General features: G+C 44.2%; 2 protein-coding genes across 3 annotated transcripts in view; one reads left to right on the top strand and one right to left on the bottom strand.

Moving 5' to 3' along the window:
* Gfm1 (G elongation factor mitochondrial 1) overlaps positions 1-24,358 on the top strand; it is a 38,511-nt gene that overhangs the window by 5,953 nt on the left and 8,200 nt on the right. The window contains exons 5-13 of the mRNA XM_050147478.1: positions 1,286-1,402; positions 3,235-3,385; positions 7,083-7,237; positions 8,471-8,555; positions 10,235-10,372; positions 11,889-11,990; positions 13,533-13,589; positions 14,278-14,415; positions 15,758-15,840. Coding sequence (XP_050003435.1) covers positions 1,286-1,402; positions 3,235-3,385; positions 7,083-7,237; positions 8,471-8,555; positions 10,235-10,372; positions 11,889-11,990; positions 13,533-13,589; positions 14,278-14,415; positions 15,758-15,840 — 1,026 coding nt within the window. The remainder of the gene's footprint in view (positions 1-1,285; positions 1,403-3,234; positions 3,386-7,082; positions 7,238-8,470; positions 8,556-10,234; positions 10,373-11,888; positions 11,991-13,532; positions 13,590-14,277; positions 14,416-15,757; positions 15,841-24,358) is intronic.
* Lxn (latexin) lies at positions 15,865-21,939 on the bottom strand. Of its 2 annotated transcripts, none has more exons than XM_050147500.1 (6): positions 20,821-21,939; positions 19,593-19,655; positions 18,638-18,812; positions 18,213-18,349; positions 16,417-16,479; positions 15,865-16,191 (listed from the first exon to the last, which is right to left on the bottom strand). In XM_050147500.1, the coding sequence occupies exons 1-6, from the start codon at positions 20,947-20,949 to the stop codon at positions 16,093-16,095; spliced, it is 666 nt and encodes a 221-aa protein (XP_050003457.1). In that variant the 5' UTR covers positions 20,950-21,939; the 3' UTR covers positions 15,865-16,092. The 2 variants fall into 2 exon arrangements, with proteins under 2 accessions (XP_050003457.1, XP_050003456.1); XM_050147499.1 differs by having other exon boundaries at positions 18,638-18,815; positions 20,821-21,869.

Raw genomic sequence — 24,358 nt, forward strand, 5'->3', positions numbered from 1 at the left:
GTGGGTGAATTTACCCTGTGGTTCTTCACTACCTTTGCTGGGAAGTGGGGAAAACCCGTCCTATTTCTGGGGTGGCGTGTGTGTGTGTGATAAATGGGGTGCTTATGCCACTCACATGTGGGAATCAGGGCAGCTTTGTGTCTTGGGTCCTTTTGCAGGGCTCCAGTATAATTGGATTTTGAGTTATCAAGTTTTCATGGCAAGTGTGTCTAGCAATTGAGCAATCTTACTGGCCCAAACAGAGTTTTTGAGGTTAATTTTTAGCTCATGACTCTGATAGTCACTTGTATCTTTTCTGTTATTTAGCCTTTTAAAATACTCAGCAATTATATAACCAATTTCCATAAACTTTTCATTATTGTAACTTTTCTCATAGAGGTACTTTACACATCTCTAAGTTTATCTGCAGATGTATCTCAGTGTTAGAGCTCTTGCTATTACGTGTCAGGCCTTGGTTTAATCCAGCACTACAAAAATATTAATTTAAATCTTATTTTCTTTCCTCTGGTAACTATTCTTGGATATTAATACTTTTTAAAAAAGATATTTTTGGATAATTATTTATGTGTCTGTGTAAGTGTATACCACGTGTGCCAGTGTCCAGGGAGGTGAGAAAGAGGTATTGGATCTCCTGCAGCTGCAGTTACAGGCAGTTGTGACCTCCCTGGCAGATGCTGAGAAACAAATTCCGGTCCTCTAGGGGAGCAGCAAGCCCTTCTAACCACTGAGCCATCTTTCCAGCCCCAGATGTTAGTACATGCCTTACGCTCGCCCCTTTTCTGTAAGCTCTTGACTTCCTCAAACGCTAGTCATGTCCACTTCGTCCTGGCCGCAGCTGCACATGCAGACCTCGCTTACACTGAGCGGGGCCGCAGAGCATATGTCTTCTCAAGACGGAGTTCCCGTGTTAACCGTGTGTCCACGTTAGCGGGCTGCGTTTTCCTGCGAGAACTCCCTCTCTGAGTGGCTCTCTTTCTGTCACTTGACTTAAGAAGTGGGCTACTGTCCCACTGTCCCACCGTCTTTAATCTCGTGGCCATTGATTTTCTGTCTTTCCCTTCTGCCCTGCGTGAGTGTATTCAGGGAGTCTGGGGTGCAGGGTATTTCGGGTCCTGTGCTTCCTGATTTGGATTCTGTCGCGGTTGCTTTCTTCTCCTCTTACCCACTGCTAACGTCATTTTCAGTTCTCCGATGTCTGCCGTTGCTTTTTTGGTTTTGGTTTTGGCCTTTGGTCATTTCAGAATAATTTTGAGAGAAGAGGCAAGCAAATATTTTTGTTTTTCAGATCCAAACTGAATCACAACGCAGCATTTGTGCAAATGCCCATTGGCCTGGAGGGCGATTTTAAGGGCATTATAGACCTCATTGAGGAACGAGCTATTTACTTTGATGGAGACTTTGGGTAAGTGCTAAAATCCACTGCCAAAATCTTGTATTTTCAAAGACATCAAAGAAAAGGAAGTCATAAGTTAAACAGAGACAATTATTTTTTAAAATGTGCTTGAATATTATTCTTTAAGGTGATTTTAATGACTTAAAATTAAATGTTCTTAGTAGTCATACTAGAGACCATTTGGCCTCTTGGAAATTCTATTGACCATAATTGTACTTACCAGAATATTGCAGTCTGGGAAGAGTTAGATAACTTATATTTTTTTGAGACTGGGTCTTACCACGTAGCTTTGACTGGCCTTGAACTCTGAACTCACAGAGATCTGCCTACCTCTGCCTCCTGAGTGCTGGGATTAATTCGTGTGTCACCACAATGGACCCTAGGTTGTTAACTCTTTTCCTACAAATAACGAAGTTGAGCACACAGCCTTTTATTTAGAATATCCCAATAGGGAGTAAGAAATGGACAAAGCACAATGCGTTCTTCATCCTCGACTCCAGTTCTTGAATCAGCATCGTGGTTCTGAGCCCTCCTAATGCTGTGACCCTTTAATACAGTTCCTCAGGTTGTGGTGACCCCAGCCATAAAATTATTTTATTGCTACCTCATAATTGTAATTTTGCGACTGTTATGAGTTGTAATATAAATATCAGGGTGTTTGTGTGATCCCCAAAGCTGGGGGTCGTGACCCACAGGTTGAGAACTGCCAATCTAGGGATTGAAAAGGCAAGTAGTAAAACACGCCATCTGTAATATAACACTCGGTATTTAACAGCAGTCTCGAAGGATTTCAAGCTGTGCATTTTAAAATGGAGAGCAGACCTGATGATACACTCCTATCATCCCAGGCCGAGTCAGGAGCAAGCTGAAAGCCAGCTTTGGCTGCACAAGCAAGATTCTGCCTCAGAGCCCACCCCTCCTCCTTCAAGACCGGTGCTGCTGGTTCAGAATAGACAAAAGCTTCAGTAGCCTAAAGAATTCAGCCTTCAGAGCCCATGCTAATGGAATTGTCAGAATCTTAGACAGGCTTCAGACAGCTTACTTGAAGGTAGCTGATCCTAACATGGCTTGTTTAGACCAACTTTCTCACTTAAGGTATAGATACTAGAAACTTTATTGTGCTGTGAGCGTGAGCAGCCCTCCAGTTTAAATAAGTTCTCCTTCCTGTTCTTTGTTTTCCAGTTAGATGGCAAAATAGTCCTGAAGCCACACGGGGAAGAATCTAATCCCTTATTTAATTGATAGCTTTTCTAAGTCTTTTTGTTGTTGCTCATTTTGAGACAGGGTCTGTTCTGGCTCGCCTGAGAGTTGTCATGTAGACCAGGCTGTTCTCGAACTCACAGAGCTCTGACTGCCTTTGCCTCCCATGCTGGGACCAAAGGTGTGCGCCAGCCACCACACGCGGCTCCCAAATCAGTGTTTTGACCTCATGTTCTGCTCATTTTATCTCTAGAGTAATGGAAGCCCGTGTATATTAAATGGGGAAGAATTTTATATTTCTTCATTATTATTCTGAAAAACTTGCAAGGAGCAGAATAGGGCATGATGCCTGTGACATCACACATTCTGCTTTGTTTCCCTCCTGGCGGGCTGTGTTGAGTCCAGGCTCCCCTGTTCCCTAGTGGTGCATTCTCGAGCAAAGGACTGGTCCACTGAAGCGGGTTTGTCCACTGTTTTGTCTGCACTGTGAAGACGTAGTTATCTTATTTGCTCTTGGAACGCAGAGTCCTCGGAGCGTTTGCCAGAACAGCAGCAGAACACCGTAGCTGCTGGCATACCGTCGGTGCTTTGTGCTTAACTTATCAACTAGAGCCACTACAGTGGAGCATTCTTTCTCTTAGTCAGATTGTCCGGTATGCGGAGATTCCAGCTGAGCTGAGGGCCGCAGCAGCTGACCACCGGCAGGAGCTAATTGAATGTGTTGCTAATTCAGATGAGCAGCTTGGTGAACTCTTCCTGGAAGAAAAAATCCCCTCGGTTTCTGATTTAAAGGCAAGTACTCTCAAAATAGATCTTTTTAAAAACACTTTAAAAAAAAGTTCACTGATGTTTTGCCTGCATGCAGTGCTTTTGGAGGCCAGAAGAGGGCGCTGTATTCCCTGGAACTGGAGTTGCAGATGACTGTGAATGAATGGCCTTGTGGGTGCTGGAAATTGAACCCTGGTCCTTTGGAAGAGCAGCCAGTGCTCTTAACCACTGAGCCATCTCTCCAGCACCTCAGATATTATATAATTAAAAAGGGGGTTGATATGGGAGCAGAAGGCACGATTCTTTTGTTAATGGGCTTTATTAATGCAATTTGAGTAAAAAAAAAAATAATATAGTTGACTTCCATAAAAATGAAGATTCAGAAGCCAGGGGCTTTTGAATAAACATTTCCCCAAAGAAGATGCTCAAGTGTCAGCACTGAAAAGATACTTTCCAGGCCTAATCATTAGGAAAAATGCAAATCAAAGCCATGGTGAGAGACCATTCGTACCATTAAGATGAATCTTATTTAAGATCAATCAACCAACTAACAAAAAACTGAAAAGCCCAGTATGCACGCATTGATGCAGATGTGGAGACTCACACGCTTGTGCCTTCCTGGTGGAAATGTGCCAAGCACTGTAGAAGGCAGCGTGGCAGTAAGCCTCTCCCTGGAGGCTCACCCCGAGAAGGAAGGGTCCCAGCTAGTGCAGCGCACCCCAACATGTATGCAGTATCCACCTCAGCCAAGGAGTAACGGCGATCCGCTAATGAATGCCTGTTAGAATGGATGTGTAAAAGTCATGTGGTCTGTGAATATGATTAGTTTTTATCCCCCCAAAAGTAGAACTCTGAGCAGTGTGACACCAGAAATGAGCTATGAAGACATTCTCGTGAAATGTGCCAAATAGCTGAGATAGTTGTTTTATGGTTTCGTTTATGCGGTAGACAGAGAACAGTCAGATCCGTAGAAAGAAGAGTTTTGAGCTGAGTGTGGAGGCGGGGACCTGCTATCCCACACTTGAGAGGCGGAGACCGGACAGTTCCCGCTAGTTCACGATCATCCTGGGCACGTAGTGAGTAGCCTGGTCTGTGGACTGAATGCCCCATCTCAAAAACAAAAAGCAAAAAACCCAAAAGTAAGTAGTTACTGTATGAGTTGTTAGAGAGCTTTATTTTGGAGAATTACTGCTTTAAATGGAGACTATGAATATTTTAAAGATGGATAACGGTGAACACTGTATAGCATTATGAGTTGACAAAATGTTGAGCTGTTGTCTTCAAAATGGTTAAAATGGTAAATTTTATGTATTTTTAAGAAGACATTAATTTTTTAAAACCACTTGGTATGCCTAGCAGAGATCATCTAGGTAATTATTGTATATAAGATGTTATACTTGAATGTAAGTTCAGTAAATCTAAAACAGGAAAATACACTATTGCAGCTGAGGGTCCTTCCTGATTTTCTTTGAATTGTTAGACTGGGACCCTATCTTGTAATGCAAGTTCTTTGATGGAGTCAAAAGAGTTAGCAGTTTAGCCCTGATGAGCAGGGAATATTCGTAGGATGTACAGGTCTAGCCTGTAAATAAAACCAAGTATTATGTGTCAAATGTTTAGTAACTTCCTGAGAGTCACAGAATTTGGTTCATGGTCATACTTAAAGCTTTGAAAGAAAACCTAGGGAAGGGACAAGGCACATGAGATTGTCTGAAGGGGGCCATGTGTGAGCCTCCAGAGGAATCTCACAGAATTAATTCTCTCAGTGAGAAGTTATGACAGCGCTGTGGATCTACCAAGGAAGCCCAGGCGTCTGGTGGGGACTCTGGTAATCCCTGCCCTGGGAGACGAGACAAGAAAATCCCAAGTTGGAGGTCAGCCTGGGCTGCCTAGGGAGACCATGTCTCAAAATATCAAGACCAAACTGAATAAAGCAAAAATAAGAGAAACTCAGTATCCAAGATGATTATTGGGGCCTACTCAGTGTGTACTCTTAATTTTGGTCTGTCGAAGGAGGGCGTCTAACGCACACCACGTGCAGAGCGTCATAGAGCAAACCATTGCTGCCAGTCCACAGGGCTGTGCAGGCCTGCATCTCCTTGGGTCACGTGGGTGTGTGTTAGTCTCTATGCTATGGTTGGATGCTCACTGATGTGTTGGGAAACAGCAACTTTTAAGTGTGAAAATGATTGTTAGGCAAACAGGAAATGTTTGGAAAGTGGGGACTTTGTTCCCCTGTTTTATGGGATGGTTTTGGCATCCTCCTTCCCTCCTGTCACTGTCCTCATATGATTCTGTGTTTTGTGCTGCAGACTAAGTATCGTAATGGTGCTGTGTCCCTGTCTGCATCATAGAGAGAAGTGGGAAGCCTTTATGAGGACATGGCTTATGATAGCCTAATCGCTTGTCCCGTAGCCGTGTTTGAGTCCTAGAAACAGCACAAGCGTTTAATTTCTTCTCTGTATGTCTTTCCCTCTTTATAGCTCTGCTCATATGCTCAACTCTTACTGACTTTTATTATAGTAATCTTTAGAAATTGTGACTATGAATGTTTTATCCTAAGGTTTTGTGGTTGTGTGTGCATGTGTGTGCTCCTATGTGTGGTGGTTCTAAGTCTTGAACCTAGAGCCTTCCACTTGGTGGTGCAGGCTTTTTATTCCAGCCCTTAGAAAAAGAGGCAGGTAGATGCCAGTGAATTTAAGGCTAGCCAGGAACATTTAATGAGACCTATCTCAAAAGACAACAAAAGCATTTTAGGGACAAAGGAGTTTCTTTGCTCACATTTTCAGGTTACAGTTCATTCTTACTGGGAAGTTGGCAGCTTGAGAGTTGGTTATAGTCTGTCCATTCCAAAACAGAGAGGGCAGTGGATCTCAGAGTATGTCCATTCAGAAGCAGAGAGAGTGGTGGGTTGATGCGTATATGTTCCTACTCAGCTCAATCTTCCTTTTCATTCCATCCAGGGACCAGGCTGTGAAATGGTGCCTCCTACATCCAGTGTGGCTCTTCCTACCTCAATTAATAGTATCAAAATAATCCTCCAAAGACACTGTCAGAGGTTCCCCCTCCCGTGATTCTCAGCCACGTCAAGTTTACAGTTAAAACTGACCTTCACCAAAGATTACAGGGAAACCTCTCTTTTCCTAAAAGACCATTTCTCTACCCCTTTCTAAATCATGCTAGTTTCTCATAAATCCAAGGATTTGATTCTTGCTTTTGTTTGTTTGTTTTGTTTTTGAGACAGGCTCTTACTGTGTAAACTTGACTGGATGGATGGCTTTGACTCAGAGAGATACACCTGCCCCTGCTTCCGAGTACTGGGATTAAAAGCGTATGCTACCACACCTAGCTGTGTGTGCATGTGTGTGTGTGTATTCTTCCTCTTACACGTTATTAACATAGAGTTTACAGTATTCTGTGTCTAATATATAAATATGTATATATATATTATTAAAACATATATGTATATATATTTTAGTACCAAGTAAAAAGGAACATTTTAAGACTACCGAAAGGTAATTATTCCGTAAATCACTACTTGGCCCTAAGAGAAGCAGTTTTCTCCATTTTTCAGCATCCTGACTGAGTTACTAAGATGTTCTCTTGTCCTTCCCTGGAACCAGCACTCCGGAGTATCATTTCATTTCGTGTGTTCATAACTGACCTGACGCCTAGGCTGTTGTTGTAACAGGAATCGTTCTCTACTCTCTGTGTTCTGTAGCTGGCAATCCGAAGAGCCACCTTGAGCAGATCCTTCACTCCAGTGTTCCTGGGAAGTGCTCTGAAGAACAAAGGAGTCCAGCCTCTCCTGGACGCTGTCCTAGAATACCTTCCCAACCCGTCTGAGGTCCAGAACTACGCCATACTCAACCAGGAGTGAGTACGGCTACACACAGTGTGCTTTATGAAAAGATGCTTTAACACTTATGCACGATGAAGAGGTTGAAGGATTGGTCTTTCATTTATTTTTATGATTTTCTTTCTTCATAAAAATTACCATTTTTAGTTGGATATCAATTTTGATATACAGGAAAATATTTACTATGTAAGTTCCCGTATCATTTATGACTTAGAAGTATGATTTGTGGGCTGGAGAGATGGCTCAGAGGTTAAGAGCCATGGCTGCTCTTCCAGAGGTCCTAAAGTTCCCAGCAACCATGTGGTGGCTCACAACCATTTATAATGAGATCTGGTGCCCTCTTCTGGTGAGCAGGCAAACATACAGGCAGAACACTGTATATATAATAAATAAATTTTTTAAAGTATAATTTGTTCTATTATCCCTCAAGGTTTATAATATTAATTTTTATTCATTTGCTGTAATTTATTTTCAGTTATAGAATTTTTTTTAACTTAATAAAAATGAAACTCAGGCCAGGGAGATAGTGCATCAGGTAAAGGTGTCTTCCACCAAGCTTCGTGACCTCGGTTTAATCCTGCGACTCACCTGGTAGAAGGAGAGACTCACATGGTGGAAGGAGAGCACCATCTCAGAGAAGTTGTCCTCCGAGCTCTACATACATATGCATAAAATACAATGTAAAGCAACAACAAGGAAGGAAACCTTCTTAAGGCTCTTCCGGATATTACTCTGTGTGTTCTCTAAGAGGTCCAGCATTTGAGTCCGCTCTGATCCTGTCTGTGTAGTACAAAGCCTGCAGGACTTACTCTGACTTTCAGTGAAAGGTGGTGTGTATTCAGAAGCTGTCAGCAAACGTGCTTTTTCTCTTTGATAAGAGCAAACTGATATAGATGAAATATTCAGGGGCTTGGCAGTTGGCTCAGTGGGTGAGATGCTTGCTGCTTAAGTGAAGGCCATGTAAGAAGCCGTGTTGGATGGCGTGCTGGTGGAAGGGGACTGTGTGGAGACAGGAGGATCACTGTGGCAAGCTGGCCACCAGCCCCGTCGCAGGTTCAGTGAGAGATGTGGTCTTAGAAAGCTTGATGGCTGAGATTGATGGAACAGGACAACTGAAGTCACCCCTGGCCTCCATGCATGCATGCTGATACATGCACACACACATGTGTACATACTACCACAGGTACACAACACACAGAAAGGCATACCAAGTATTATGTTTTATAGCTTTATATTTCTTTCATTTAAAGTGACTCAAAAGAGAAGACCAAAATCTTAATGAGCTCCCAAAGAGACAATTCCCACCCGTTCGTGGGCCTGGCTTTTAAACTGGAGGTAAGTTGCTATCTGACATATCTACCACAGTCTATAGCTTTACTTTGCTAGGCTTTTAACTCAGTTATAAAATGACTCTGTATGCCCTTGTGAAATGCTTAGGAAAGTAGAGGAGATAAGGGTGGTGAGAACCTTGAACGGTAGGTAAGTCGGTAGTTCCTTGTCGTTAGATGCGGTTAACTCTTTGCAGTTTTAAAATGTAAAGTTTTACAGAAACCATATTCTACATATTCTTACCTTGGTATTTCCATTTAGAATAGTTATAGTTCATGTTTCTATAGATTGTTGGAAGATTTAATTTATTGTTTTGTGTTGGGTCTTGTATGTAGCCCAGGCTGGCCCCAAATTCACAGTCCTCTTGCTACAGCCTCTTGAGATGTGGGGTTACAGGTGTGTGCCATCATGGCTAGCCCAGTTTAAACGTTTTAAATGGTAGTGTAAGATTATACTAAGTAGCCAGGGCTGGTGACAAACAGGTTTAATCCCAGCATTTGAGAGGCAGAAAGAGGCAGATGTCTAAATTCAAGGTCAGCCTGGTCTACGTAAAACGTAAAGAGTTCCAGGACAGCCAGGGTTGCCCTGTCTCAAAAAAAAAACAAAAACAAAACAGAATAGCGTGCTAAGTAAATATGCCAAATTGGTTTAAAATTATATAGAATACCTTATACATTATAGGCAAAAGTGGGTCCACTTTTAGAAAAAAATTTATCCTGATGAAAAAAATTTATCACTTATGAAGGGGCTCAGCCTAGCTCTGTTTTTAAAAGAGAGATTTATAGGCAGCTGAAGATGTGCAGGTGTTGCGGTTTACAGAGAGATGTAGAGACAGCTGGAGATGTTCAGACTGTAGTTTGTAGGTAACCTGCAGCGTGTCTGTACAGTGCAATATCATTTAGACTTTAAAAATTAACATGCTTATTTATTTTAGCGATTTGTTTATTCTTAGTTTACGTGTGTAAGTGTTTTGTCTGGAATCGCTGCCCAGCTGGCAGGCTGCAGCACCAAGGCACCAATTCTTTCCCCAGAAACTGTGTCTGCTCCGAACCACTGGGGGGCGCTCGTGAACCATAGTACTCTCTGAGCTCTGAGTCGTGCAAGATGTGTTAGTTTCCTGGGTCTCTCTCAGGCTCATCTTTCCGGCAGGGATGTGGAGGAAATAGCTTCTCTACATTTATAGTACAGTTCTATTTTGTGTGAGATTTATTTTTGATTAGTGTTTGTGTGTGAGGGTGTATGCGTATGAGTGGAGGTGCCCACGGAGGCCAGAAGAGGGAGCTGGAGTTACAGGCGCCGTGAGCTGCATGATGTGGGTGCTGGGAACTGAACTCGGAGAAGCAACAGGTACCACGGAGCCATTTCTTTGACTCTGTATTTCTTATTTTGTAAATGTAATAAATATTTTTTATCCTTTTATCATTAACGTCAAGGTGTTTTACTTATTGATATAAACTTTTGCTAACAAATTTGAATTTTTAAAAGCAATTGGCTACTTAAAATTTATAGTGAAACGGGTTTTCTTTTTTAACTTGGATACTCTTTTTTTGTATATATATTTTTTGACATATACTTTTATTTTCCAGTTTTGTCTCTTCATTGTTAATATAGCTGGAATTTGTTTTGATTCTTTTCTCTTTCTGACATTTCTTTTGTCCTTGTAAAAATGCACTCTCGACGTCCAGGCCGGCCGCTTCGGACAGCTGACGTACGTCCGCAATTACCAAGGTGAACTAAAGAAGGGCAACACCATCTACAACACGAGGACGGGAAAGAAGGTGCGCGTGCAGAGGCTGGTGCGCATGCACGCCGACATGATGGAGGCAAGTGTACACCGGGGCGCTGCTTCCGGCCCGCGGGCGATGCTTTCCTTGGTTCCTCGGTACTCGGCTGCGTTGTGACTAATAGCGCCCTGCTGTAGGTGAAATGGTTCCAGGTGGTAAGGACTTGGTTTATTCCTCTAGAAGCTAGTCTCCTTCCTCAGAGGCCCTGGTTCAGGAAAAGAGACTCTGGGATTCAGCGCAGGCTCCGCCCTCGGGAGCCGCAAAGACGCGGGCTGTGTGTTCGGAAGCGACGGCAGAATCACTAGACCAGCCCGAAACACATAAGGGGACCCTGTCGGGAGAGAGGAAACGCATGAGAAAGTTTAGAAAGGTAGTTCCTAGGGATTAACGAATAGTAAATTCACAGTTTTTTCACATGATTTGATGACGTTGCTTTCTGAAATCAGGTAGCATGGGTGAGGGTACTGTTTAGTATTCAGACCTATACTCCTGTCCTACGTGGGATTTAGTACTTGACTCAAGAGCAGCGAAGATGCTGGCAGTGAAGGTATGTGAGTTCAGGAACCAAAAGCAGATCACAAGGCCAGCCTGGATCCATACTGCAAACTCTTGCAGGGCCTCCTTGCCTCCAGAATCCACCCAAAGATCTGTAACTTCTCAAGTCTGGGTCTTCTTCACAGAGTAGTTGATGCTCTTGATTCTACAGAAGACTCTTGGTAAACACTGAGTATATTACATAGCAGATACAGAAGTGTCCGGCGCTTCCTTCACTCGGGCAGCTCTCACAGATGGATACTTGCCTTTTGTTGTCCTCATAGATAGGCCACGGCAGTTGCAGTTACGCTGGGTGCTGAAGCCACGCCTCTCTCTAGTCTGGCTCTGTGATTCTCAGCCTACTGGTTTAAGTAAAATGGGAAGTTTTTAGAAGACAGACCTCTTGTCTCTGGGAAGATGAAAACTTGGCAGCTTGGCACAATAGGCAGCGAGGGGCAGGCTACAGGGTCAGTAATGTCACCGACATTTCTTCAGGCAGATGTGTGTCATCAGAGAAAGCCACTGAGCCCACAGCTGTTATGAATGAACCGTGAGCAGGGAAGGAGGAAGGACAATAGCTCGGAAGCTTCAGGGCAGCGGTGCTTTGTCCTCGCTTTCCTGTGTTTTCGTGATGCTTGCATCTGTGAGACATTAAAGATATTTTTAGTCCAGTGGCTTCCATTCTTCTACCTTTGTTTACCAAACTTCCTTTGCAGTCTCCCTTGCGTGTACGTCCTGCAGGGTCTCACTGCCCTGAGGCAGCAGAGCGCACCCCTGCTTTAAAACAGACCACTTAAAGAAGCCCTAGCTCTGGGGTTTTCCACTGAGTGTAAAATCTTGTCTGTTCCCCTAGATAGCGTCTTGGCATGATTGATTGTTGGTGCTGGATTTGCTCATTCTTGGTAGAATTCAGGAAGAATTTCTGCATTTCTTATGTGTAGTATATTTGCATGCAGTTGCTTCGTGCTGTTCCTTGGTTTATTTTATGTGCAGGTATAAACTGCGTTATGTATTTATTTAGGATGTTGAAGAAGTGTACGCTGGAGACATCTGTGCACTGTTTGGCATCGACTGTGCAAGTGGAGACACATTCACGAACAAAGACAACAGTGGCCTTTCTATGGTGAGATGTGTGTAGCTGCAAAGCTCTTCAGCATTTGAATTTTAGGCGTCTATTTTATATGGAGTGTATTTTATATGCAGCAAAGCTGCTACAAAGGTTTGCATTAACTGTTCCTCATGGCCTTTGTTGGTTATCTCTGACTATCAGCTAGGTAAGTGCTATGTGCAGGCCTACTTACCTGGTTTTTCTTAGTAAAAACGTTCCACAATCTTGCAAATTTTTAATGTGGAGGAAAATTTCTACTAGATGAAACTTGGAGCATGTAACTCCAGCTCTTCTACTCTGGTCTGCTACCCACTCTGGGTGCCACTTTAATTCTTGTTATTATCAGGATGTTCCCAGTGGAGCACTACAGACTAAATCAGGGACTGAGGAGTGACCTCTTCCAGTAGCCCAGACAACTATAAGGCCAGACTGTAATATTTAGAATAGACTCGGGGATAGCAACATGTCTGTGTGTGGACGGTGTCTTAGTGCCAGGCAGTGGTGGCGCACCTTTAATCCCAGCACTCGGGAGGCAGAGGCAGGTGGATCTCTGAGTTCGAGGCCAGCCTGCTCTACAGAGTGAGCTGCAGGACAGCCAGGGCTGTTACATACAAACCCTGTCTTAAAGAAAAACAAAACAAATAATAACAAGAACAAATTATTCTCTGGGTTTAACAGATTATTATAAGGCCATTCAAAACCCATAAATCTGCAATTTTAAGATCTCAATAAGGACATTTTATCTTTTAGATTAGGCCTCGTGTAAGTGCTTGTCATGAGCTGGGGAGATGACTTAGTGGCTAAGCATCCATCTGCTCTGGCAGAGGAACCAGGCTGGGTTCCCAGCACCCATATGGTACCCTCTTCTGTCCATCCCGGGCTCCTGCACAGACTTGGTGCTCATATGTACACCCAGACAAAACACTTGTACAAGTGCAAAGTCAATGCCTGCCATTGCACTATGGAGCGGCTGTGTGGGGATTGTGCACTTGGACACCGGAGGGAAGGGGCGTGGTTAACCTCACTTCTGCCCAGTTCTCCCTGCCTGCTCCTTGGCCAAGTTACTTCCTGTGTTTTTCTAGCCTTCAGTAACTTGACTTGTGACGTGAGAGTAGTTTTGCTTCTTAGACCTGTCGTTGATCAGGTAAGACGTGTGTATGAAGACTGGGGCCCCTTCTGTTCCCTCGTTATGAATAAAACATAACTCACCAGAGGACTGCAGCAGGAACGTAGAGCAGGCAGTAAGAATATATGCTGTGCCTCCATTTACTCAGCTTCATTGTCGTGATCATGTTCAGTAGTTAGGTCAATAAAGTCGATGAGTTATTTGGGGAGTTAGGGGTTCATGTAAGTATACATCTTTGTTTATTAATGTTATATTCTTACTTTATTTAATACAAAACAGACTAAGACCCATAATGTCCAGCCTGAGGTGTTGGCTAGTGATTGCCTTTTGGTTTGATGTTAATGGAGTATGCCAATTGCTGAATCATAAAACTGTCTTTTAGTTATTTTATGTTTTCTTAAAATTTTTCTTTCTTTTTTTTTTTTTTTTAGGAATCAATTCACGTTCCTGAACCTGTCATCTCAGTAGCAATGAAGCCTTCTAACAAGGTAGGTGTTTAAGCTTTAACAGATTGCTCTGAATGGGAGCTTTCTCTCGTCATGCTCCTTGTTGACATGGCGTCTTGTGGGAAGCAGCACTGAGCTGGTTTCTCCTCCTGTCTGCTTTATTCCACCTGGAAAGACCCTTGGGTTGTGTTGAGCCTGCTCTGACAGCTCACAGGATGCTCCCTCTCTGGAGCTGAGGGAAGTGGGCATCGTAGCCTGCTCACCGTGTGGAAGTACATCAAAGTACAAAGGTATATCAGATGACCGAGGAGGTTGTTTTGAAACAGAAACATCTCGATGTGCTATTTCCTTTGCTGTCCGTCTTCTTCACAGAGTAGTTGATGCTCTTGATTCTACGGGAGACTCTTGGTAAACACCAACTATATTACATAGCGAATCCAGAAGTGTCCGGCGCTTCCTTCCAGACGGATAGTTTAGCAGTGTGATGGGAAGTGAGAGCAAAATCTTAGACCCTTGTTTTCTGTTTTTTATGAAGAGAAAATCCTGTTCAGCCGGCTGGGCCCTGGTCTTGGTGGTGGCCATGGTTTTTTCCAAAAAGATCGGGGTGGGACTAGATATAGACCCTCTTTATTTCTTAGTTGCCATTGTATATGGATTTATTCAGTAACATCTCAAAAAATACAGTTGTTTTTCATGTTTAACTATAATGACTTTTCTTTCTCTTTTAAAGAATGATCTGGAAAAGTTCTCAAAAGGCATTGGCAGGTTTACACGGGAGGACCCCACATTTAAAGTCCATTTTGACGCTGAGAGCAAGGAGACGATTGTATCTGGAATGGGGGAACTACACCTGGAAATCTATGCTCAGGTATGGTTCACAGACTAAGTATGCTTTGGCCTGGCAGAGTGGCCTTCATCCCATAATCACACCTCTGCAAGGTGAGGCAGGAAGATTAATAGGAACACAAGGTCATCAAGATAAAAAGCCAACTGCTGCTCAAAGTACTAAGTTGATAGCGCTTCTCCAGGCTTTGCTGTGGTTTGTATCCACGCATGGCATACTCTAGTGTTTCCTTCTTGTGTTAAAAATTAGTCATTTTTTATCCAAGTCTTTGTTAAACATCATGGATTCCTAGAATCTAGGCTCTGGGATTTGTAATAAGACCCCCATCCATTCCCGGTCGATTATCGGTCAGATAAAGTAAGCCTTGTGGGAGACAGCCTGTTTGTGTGCCTACCTCCCAAGACTTCTCTTCATGAGGACCGGAGAGGTGGCTCAGTGGTTACAGCCGCTTGCTGTGCTTCCAGAGGACTTGAACCCAGTCGCCAGTACCCACGCTGAGTGCCTCTCAACCTCCTTTAGCTCCAGCTCCAGTGGATCCAGTCCCCTATCCTGGCACCCCACACATGTGGCGCATGCATTCAGATACAAACACATACATAAACATGAAGGCCAGGGCAATGGTAGCCTTAATCCCAGAACTCCAGAGTGAGAAGCTAGGCTCTTTCTGAGTTAGTGCCAGCCTGAGCTACAGAGTGAGTTCCAGCCAGAGTGACAGAGGCCCTGTCTCACAAATAGTCAACTAATTAGATTAAAGCATGGAGGGGGTGGTGGCACACGCCGTTAATCCTAGCACTTGGGAGGCTGAGGCAGGCGGATCTCTGTGAGTTCCAGGACAGCCTGGGCTACAGAGTGAGTTCCAGGACAGCCAGGGCTGTTACACAGAGAGACCCTGTCTGAAAAATCCAGAAAACAAAACAAAACATGGAGGCCAGTTCCATACAGATTTAAACAAAACAAAACCCTCTTCCTAGATCAAGTGTAAATATGGTCAAAATGTAAACAAAAGCTAACACTGGGGGAGATTGTGACCTGATTGTGTCTTTGCAGTTAGGATAGCAAACCCTAATAAAAGATTTGTTTTTCCAGTGAATGTGCTAATATGAAACAACAGTAGATTGTGCAGATAGAGCAAATGGTACTGAGTATAAATTAATGAGTCAAAACTGGAATTTACTTTTGTAAGATATGTAAAGGTAGTTTGTGTTATTAGACTATCACATCTGATTCTTGCCAGTTACTAAAATGACTTAAAAGTTACTGTTGTTATTTTCTGTATTTCACTGAACGATGCTAAGGTATTTTTTCTTCCTTTTACTCTATAAAATATAACAGTGTCCCCCCCCCCCCCCCCCCGCCTTCATTTTAGAGGATGGAGAGAGAGTACGGCTGCCCCTGCATCATAGGAAAGCCCAAAGTGGCCTTTAGAGAGACCATCACCGCCCCTGTGCCGTGAGTATACAGTGCAGTCAGATCCACGAGACTGAAGCGGGCTTTTTATTTGGGGATATACACAGTATTGTTACTGTTGGAAAGACATTTTATGTAGTAATACTCTTGCTTATGGAATCTGTGCAGCTCGGTGCTGTAGCTAAGACAAACAGACTCCGTGGGATTCATTTGGTATTAGGCCGGGTGCCAGTGAGGACAGTCATCCCCATCATTAGGAACGCTTCCATTTCGTCTGGGCGTTAGGGGCTCTGTTTACTCCGCTCCCAGGTCCTTCGGGAGGCGGCTGTTGTGCTTGACTTTTGTACCGTACTGTGGATGCCACAAAACTTGCATTTGCCAGGGAATGATCTCCTGCAAGTAAAGACAGTTAGTGCTGTTAGGAAACTAGAAAACATAACTGGGTTTCTACTTGTTGGCAGTATTTACAGTGCCTTCATCAGGAATAGCAGCAGCCTGGTGCCTGCTTGCATTTTCATTAACTTTTATGTAGAGTCCAAAGGCCCGAGGTGACCATGTGGTGACAAAAGAGTTACTGATTTTCAAAGTGGCATCAAATAAAGATAAGTCGTATATTACCTGTGATGCAATGTCGTGGAGTAGAATGGTATAATCTAATTCAATGAAGTCATCATTTCTTGGCTATGACCAAAAAAAAAACATTTAAATAATATTATGGCAAAATGACATCTTAATATTTTTGAGTTAATGTTGATTTATAAAAATGAATTTGAAGTTCATAACTGCCTTCAACTTAGCCTGACAGAAATATTTTCTTATCTTGAATAAACAAATACTTTCAGATCACATTTTAAAAATCATTATTTTGTATTTATTACTTGTGTTTCTGTTTCTTCACTTGCTAAGCCGTGGCAGCTACTTAGAGCACCCCTGTCCGTAGCTTCTTGTCTAGGGAGCCTTAGTGTCAGCCACGCAGTGGGATGCCCGCGGAAAGGAGCCACTCACACGGCGTTCTTTAGAAAACCGACACCGGTAGAGGTGACGCCTGAGTTATCTGCTTTGACAGTCGCGCTTCGTTCTGTACCCTGTTACTTCGGGAAGAAAAGGCATGTGTGCAGCGAGCTCCACAGAACTCCTGCATCAGAAATGTACTGTGCCCGTGAGACTGAGGCTTCTTAAACTTGTCCTTGCCGTGCTGAGACTCCATCGGGCAGCACAAGGCTCTTGTGGGGCTCCCAGCTAACAGTGCTTATAAACATAGACCTAGAATCGCCACTCTCACTTTTAAAATCATAATATAGTGAAGGCTCACAGGTTGCTTTTTTAAAAAAAAATGCACATTAAAAAAAAAGGCTTGTATGTTTCTGGGTGTGTCTTGAGAAATCATGACTGTGGTTTTACGGCCTGTACCTGGCCTGGGTTGATGGTCAGTAGGAATGTTGTAACCAAGGTTGGTGTCTGTGAGACGTCTGTGGAAAGCATCTCACTGTTCCTCAAAGGCTGCAGCATTGGTAGTTCTGGCCTCTCACTCTGAGCTGCTGCCCTGCCAGCAGTTATGGTGTCTCAGGAGTGGTTACCAGGGTCCCCGGGACGCAGCGCTCGGGCTCTTCCACAGTCTGTTGCCTGCACACCGAAAGAGGCAGCAGGAAGCCCCTTTCTCTGTTCATGGAAACTGTCTCTGTGTTCTTAGTACACTTCTTGTTTCCCATCAGCTACTAGTTGAACATCCCCCAGTTAATCTCCAAAAGGAAAACTAAAGAATTTATTCATACGTATTTCTGGTCTAGGAAGATGCATTTCTACAGACCCATGGCATTAGGCTCTAGGAAGCATAAGGCTCATAATACGATGTGAGGTCATCATTCTGACTGAGGGATTACAGAAAGGGATCATGCACGAGCCAAAGAACAGCCAGAACCACCCCAAGCTTTCAAAGACCACGGTAGCCAGGGAACCACCATTCAGCAGGGAAAAATGCAGTTAGTTCAGTAGTGCTTGACAGTAGCAATTCAAATCCACTATTTAGGTTGCTAAAAAGGAAGTGTTCTGTATTGAGCTTAACCCCTCCCCCCAAAAGGCCCAATTTTAACTCACAACTTCACAGTTTCGAAGTGCCCCCTTATATTTGTGAGTGCTATAAAAAGTGGCCCCCAGGACCTTTGTAAAGCAAATTAAAGACAAGGTGGTTCATTACAAGTGTTTAGTATATACCTGAGTCTTTGTCTAGCATATGCTAATAAAGCTACAGCCCTTTTGCTCTGGAAAAGAGTCTAAATAACACATCATAAGTAACTAAGTCTGATTGCCTTGGCATGAAAGATTGAGAACAGTAACTTGCGAAAATGCCATCTGCATGGTAATAGTATATTGTGGAGAGAGAGAGGGGGGGGGAGGGAGAGAACGAGAGAACGTACCACTTGCTTGACCGTTTGGATCTGTGCCATCTTATACCATGTGTCTTCGGTCGAATTCTGCCACATTATGTAACCACAGGCGACCCAGGCTAAGTGGCGAACTGGCTTCATTTGTGGAGACACATTTCCAGAGCTGTCTGGTGGAGGAAACATTTACATGCTGAATGTGATATTAACCTTTTTAGATTAAAAATCAAAATTCTTAGTCATGCTTCCTAGTGTTCTATAATGTGAGTAAAAACTAAATTCTAAATTAAGCCATGCGTGTGTAAAACTCCAGATCCTCTTTTTATTGCTGGATTAGATTAGAAATCAGTACTTTTGTAAAAGTCAGTTTTAACATAGCTAGACATAGTTAGCATCAAGCAATTTTGAGCATGGGTAATCGTACATCTCAAGCGTGTTTCCGTGCTTTATGCGTGTACCTGGAATGTTTTGTGCTTGTAGTGGTTCCTTCATAGACATAAGCCTTTGATAAAATGTGTTATCTTCTTCATCCGGGTTCTTGCCGATTTCTCCGTCAAAAGTGAAGCTGACCTCTGGGGCAGCACCTTGTCCCGTCTGCGGGTAAAGGACTTCTGCTGTGCAGTTCACTGTTACCTGCTGTTAGAAACATTTACTCACGATTGTGCGGTCTCAGGATGGGGGGAGTTCCAGCCCTGAGACTGCCTGTATCCGCTGTTAGTGGGTACCACTTTAGTCTGACCTCACAACACAGGACTGGTCCCTTCTGAGTGTGCCTCCTGTCCTTCCCTGCAGACACAGCGGCCTCTCCCCACTCCAGAAGGCAGGGGTTGAGTAGCAGCTCAGTGCCTTTCAGGGAATTTCCTGAGTTCCTGGAGTTGTTCTCCTGGAAAGGGCGAACTTTCCCGTTTCAAGATGGCTGTGCTGCAAGCTGCAGTTCCCTCTTTTAAATTTATTCCACTAATAATTTGACAGGCATAAAAATTTTTCATACTTTCCTATCCTGTTACTGAAAGATTAGTGGACTCACACACAGTTGGCCATTCTATTGCTCCCAAATTCCTAAGCGTACTTAATTTGAATACCCAGTTAAAAGGCAGGCGTAAGAAAAGCAATCATGACTGGAGAGTAAATTACTACATTCAATCATACCAGGCCTAAGTTCAGACTGCTCGGAATGTGTGATCTTCTTAAGGGTAATTTATCTGAACTGAAATGACTGACTTTCTAAATAATTCAATAGAAGAACCGAGGCAGCGCACGCTGTCTCACACGGCTTTGCCCGCAGAGATGCTGCCGTTTATACGCAGAAATTTCACAGCAGCAATAGTAAAAGCTCAAGATCAAACCCTGCAGCCGGAATGATCTAGAATATTCCGATCAGAATGTATTTACCAGACAGGGCATTTAACTTACTTTTTGGATAATTTCTTCCACAGAAAATTTAAGGTGATACTTGCGCCCTCTTCCTGGAATATCCTGAAATTGAGAAAAATACAGTGGAGAAAAGACATGACAATAAGTCAGACCTTTTCACTTGGGGCCTTCTCATTATTACGTGCCTGGAGGTGGCTGGTGTGAGGAAATACACTTAGGCTTTGCGTCTTTATAAGTATAACACGATGGGTTCATGCTGACAGTTTTCATGAATGTGTGTATTGCTGTACCTCCTCCCCGCTCCCCCAAGCCTTACTTCCTGAGAAAGGCCTCTGTCGCCAAGTGTTTAGCATCCAGTTTGGCAGTCTCCAGCAGATTTGTTTTGGATTAGTGTAGAAGATGGATGGAAGCATAGACAGCAAGTGCACAGATACAAAGGCGATAGGGGATACACCTTTGGAAAGGCTTATCGTAAAGCCCAGGGTACCAGAGCATCCGTCCAGTGACACAGTTGATTAGAGGCAGATCACTGTCAGGTGATAGAGCCAGTGTGTATGCATGCTGTTTGACTTGATCTGCCAAATGCTACTTCAACATATCCTATTAGATATTTCACTTTTAAATAAAAAAGATAAACTTGAAATTTACACCTAATTATCTAGTACAGCTTCAAAAATAAAAACCTTTTTCCTTGTCAGCCAAAAAAAAAAAAAAAAAAACCAACCTGTGAACAGTTAAGATTGTGTCCGATTGAAGGGGGGTGGGCGAGGGGGAGACACGGGAGGGGGTAGCTGAGTCCTTAAACCTTAGCCCAGCTTCAGCCAGGGCTGCGCATCATCTAAGGCAGGATGTGGGTGGCCAGAGCCTGGCAACAGCCCACACTGCTTTTGTCCTCTTACAAGGGGCTTGTTTCTCACGGTTTCCTTTTGGGTAAGGGCCGAAGAGTTGCCTTGAAAGTTTAGGGAGTTGTCTGGAGGCCATGAGCTTCTGTTGGCCAAGACAGCCAGCCGATTGAGAAACAGTGACAGCTTCCAGACTGTTGAGAAAACCTCTTCTCTAGACCTCGTCTCACCGCGGGAAAGGGAGATTTTGTGCGTACAAAATCTGTGTCTGCAGGGGTTGGCCACGGGGGTTCTCTGCAGAATGGTGGAAGCAAACGGTTTGGGGCTTTGTCCGTGGGACCCTGGAGGAATGCGAGTTTGGGAGGCGGAGCTGCGGCCGTAGAGCGGGGGGAGCGAGTGGATCCTAGCTGGGGCTCGGGACTCACCTCCTTGCTGGCCTGCTGGACGGTCTGCACCTGGAACACCTTGTGCGGGGTCCCCTGCTGGTAGTTGATGCAGTTCTCCGCCACCGAGGCGGCCCTGGAGGCGGCATAGTGGGTGGCTGGGATCTCCATCTTTTTGACCAGCGAGTGCGGGCTACCCTGGTTTAAGGGGTTCGCAGTGGATGCAGAGTGCGGCGGCTCGCGTGGTCTCCGAGGTGGTGGAGAAGCCGGCAGCTGGGCTGGGTGTGTGTGATCCTCAGCGCCTTCCTTCCCTCTTCCTCCTTCGCGCAGGAAACTGTTTGGGCTGTGGCTCTGCCGCTAGGAGCCTGGGCCCCGCCCCGGGGTAGGCGGGGGCCTCCTGGAGGAAAGCCCGGGCATTCCCTCAGGCTCCGCTGGCTCCTGGCTGGGCAGGTGGGCAGGTACAGGGGCACTCAGGAGGCAAGGGAGGGTCTTCCAGCCTTGCCTCAGTGGGTCCTCTACAGTTCTTCAGCTGCCTCTGGCTGTTTCACGTACAGATTGGCATATACTTTCCCTCTAATGGGCCTCACAGGGCAAGGTGCAAAGTGCTCCAGGTGTGATCCGCCCCTACTTTCCCGATCTCAGACCTCAGCTCACCTCAGCTCCCTCCCTTTGGAGTATGGTCCAGAGTGGAGAGGCAGAAAAAAACATGCTGTAAAGTTGGGGGACTAATTGCGATCAGAAGAGAAATTTACAGTGTACCCGCAGACCTCCGCTACTGCACTGATCTTACAAATACGAGCCTTAGTGGGCGTGAACCACCTCTCCTGGCTCTCTCTCTTAAACATTTATTTTTATGGTTTTTTCCTATATGTATGTAGATGTCTGTGCACATCACAGACACATCAGATCCCCCGGAGATGGAGTTCTGTGCAGTTGTGAATGCTGGGAACCAAACTCTGCCGTGTGCTTGACTACTAAACCATTTCTCCAGCCCCATCTCTTTTTTAAAAGGTAGATTATTGAAGGATTTTGGGGGCAGACTGCTATGTATGTTGTAGTGACGCTCTAAGAAGAAGGGTGCTGTGCTGTGTGCTACTGAAGTTTTCCTGTGAGTGAAGACTTTTTTGGACTAGGTGGGTTTTTAAGAAATAATAAGCAATATAGCATTTCTCACCTCATCCTGTTACTTCCAATATGAAGTAACTAGAGGATAACAAGATGTTTTTTCTCTTGAAATTGAAGATATATTTCTTTTTCTTTTCCTTTGAATAAGTCATTGATCTATGAACTAGCCCTTTAGGGTGTGTGTGTGTGTGTGTGTGTGTGTGTGTGTGTGTGTGTGTGCTGAGGTAAACGCTCCTTGGCTAGTGTCCAGGAAAGAGTGGCTGTGTAGTGAGTCAGAAGGCACTCTGCAGGGCCTGCAGTATCAAGTTTCATAAGCTTCTAGCTGCATCTCCTGTAATTACTGTAGACTTTTAGTCAGAGTAGTCAGGGCTACAGCGTGGGCTTCTCAAGTCAGCTTTTGGGGAGTCAGATTGTATTGCTACTAATTAGCATAGATTGTGTCATGAAGGTACTTAAATATTCATATCGACCTAGGTTTTCTTAAAATTAGGATTATTACCTTAAAGGGGAAATTTGCTTTCGTTTAGATGTTGAATAAGTTGAACTGCGAGAATATCACTCCCATATCCGTGCCTTTTTTCGAAAGGTTTCTTAGTATTTTGCCTGCACATTGTGTATGTGTACCTGGCGTGTGCCTGGTGCCCGCCTGGTGCCTAAAGAGGTCAGGAAAAGCTTTCAGATCCCCTGGAACTGGAATTAGGGATGGTTGTGGGCTACCATGGTGTTGCTGAGATCCCAACCCAGATCCTCTGCAAGAGGAGCAAGTGCTGACCCATCTCTCCAGCCCCGGTTGGGCCTCTGATGTCTTAGTTACCTACTGTAATTCCACCAGTAATAAATGTCCAGTCCATTCTACTCAGACTTGAATAATGTGCAGACTGTCTTCAAGAGAACAACAGTTATCATGAGTCTCCAGGGCCAAGTAATTTACATTGTTGATTTTATATCACAATGTAAGCATTAAACAAGGCAAAAAATACTGTGACTTGTATGAATGTAAATTCAAAATGGACAGGCATAGTGGCTCATGCTTTTAATTCAAGCACTTGGAAGGTAGAGGCAGGGAATCCCTTAAGAGTTCCAGACTACCCGGGGCAGCATATTGAGACCCTGTCTCAAAAAATAAAAAATGAAGTAAAATTGAATATATGAATTAGAGATAAACAAGACCCCCCACGGTTCTCATTATCATTATGTTTGATATGACATGGTATTTTGATAAGGCTGCCTCTCACAGCTGCCAGCAGTGTGACTCTAGGCTAGAGGTTCTTTGGCGTTCAGCATGGCAGCCGGCCCGTGTGTTTTTAACCGATTCCTGTAAAATATGTTTTCATCAGTCTGGCTGGTGACCCATAGTCAGGGTCTAGTCAGTTTATATTTTCTTATTAGCATTCTAGAAAGATGTTGCCAGTCCTGGTTTTGGTGGTAGGGTGCAGTCACGTTTGTCTAGTTACTTAGCCTCTCCGATCCTCAGGTCCTGTGCCTCTAAAAGGATGGCCGGAAACCGTAATGCTTTCTGGGTTTAGTGCACACCAAGAATTTGACACAAACCTGGTCCTTAACATTCTGTCACTTGGCTTCCTCTCGTTCATAAGTTACATTGTCCCTAAAAGTATAGAATTACGTGGATGTGAGCTGCTTCTTCAGACATTGGTGCCTGAAGGACTCAGCAGTCTGGAGTGCCCTGTATCTGTCCTGTGTGGTCTCCTGGTCGCTGTCTCGGGCTTGCACACTTGAGTTAATGAATGTTTAGTTGATGAATTTTCAAGTTGGTTTAAATAGCTGTGATTAGATTTAACCGTAGTTAATCTCTATAGCACAGATACAGACTATTTCCTCATTAAAAATCTGTATACTTTATTTTGTTTGGTATGGGTTAGGGGTACGTGTGCGCTGTGGTCAGACTGTGGAGAGAGAGTACACCTTGTGGAACCTGGGTCTCTGCTTCCTCTGTGCGGTCCCAGGGTTTGAACTCAGGTCATCAGACTTGACAGCAAGCTATCTTCCCTGCTGAGCCCCCTTTTTGGCCTCTGCTGCCTTAGGGAGCTGTTGTTAGCTGAGAACAAAATGCCCAGTCCTCAGAGAACTTTGAGTCCTGGCAGTACCTCCATTTCCGCACCTGAAAACCCTTCCACTGGATTTCTCTGGTGACTTTGTGAGGGTTTCACCCTCTGCTTCCCTTCTCTTGCTTCTTAGAGATGTTTTTTCCTCTCAGGGAAATTAAGTTTTCACTCTCTGGGGCTTCACAGCCCATCCTGAAGCTCTTGGCCACTAGAAGATTATTAGAAGGCAGTTAGTCAGACACACGCACACTTAGGCTCTTCAGGAAGTCTGCCCCTCCAGACACGCATCTCCTGCCATTATTCACATATGCTTCTTCCCAGCCACTTACAGGCTTGTCCACTAATGTCTGTCGGTCCACCTGTAGATGGCGTACCCACTTTTGAAAGTGATT

The sequence above is a fragment of the Alexandromys fortis genome, unplaced genomic scaffold (assembly GCF_014885135.2).
Source record: "Alexandromys fortis isolate MF-2015 unplaced genomic scaffold, M_Fortis_MF-2015_v1.1 scaffold_53, whole genome shotgun sequence".
Classification (NCBI taxonomy): domain Eukaryota; kingdom Metazoa; phylum Chordata; class Mammalia; order Rodentia; family Cricetidae; genus Alexandromys; species Alexandromys fortis.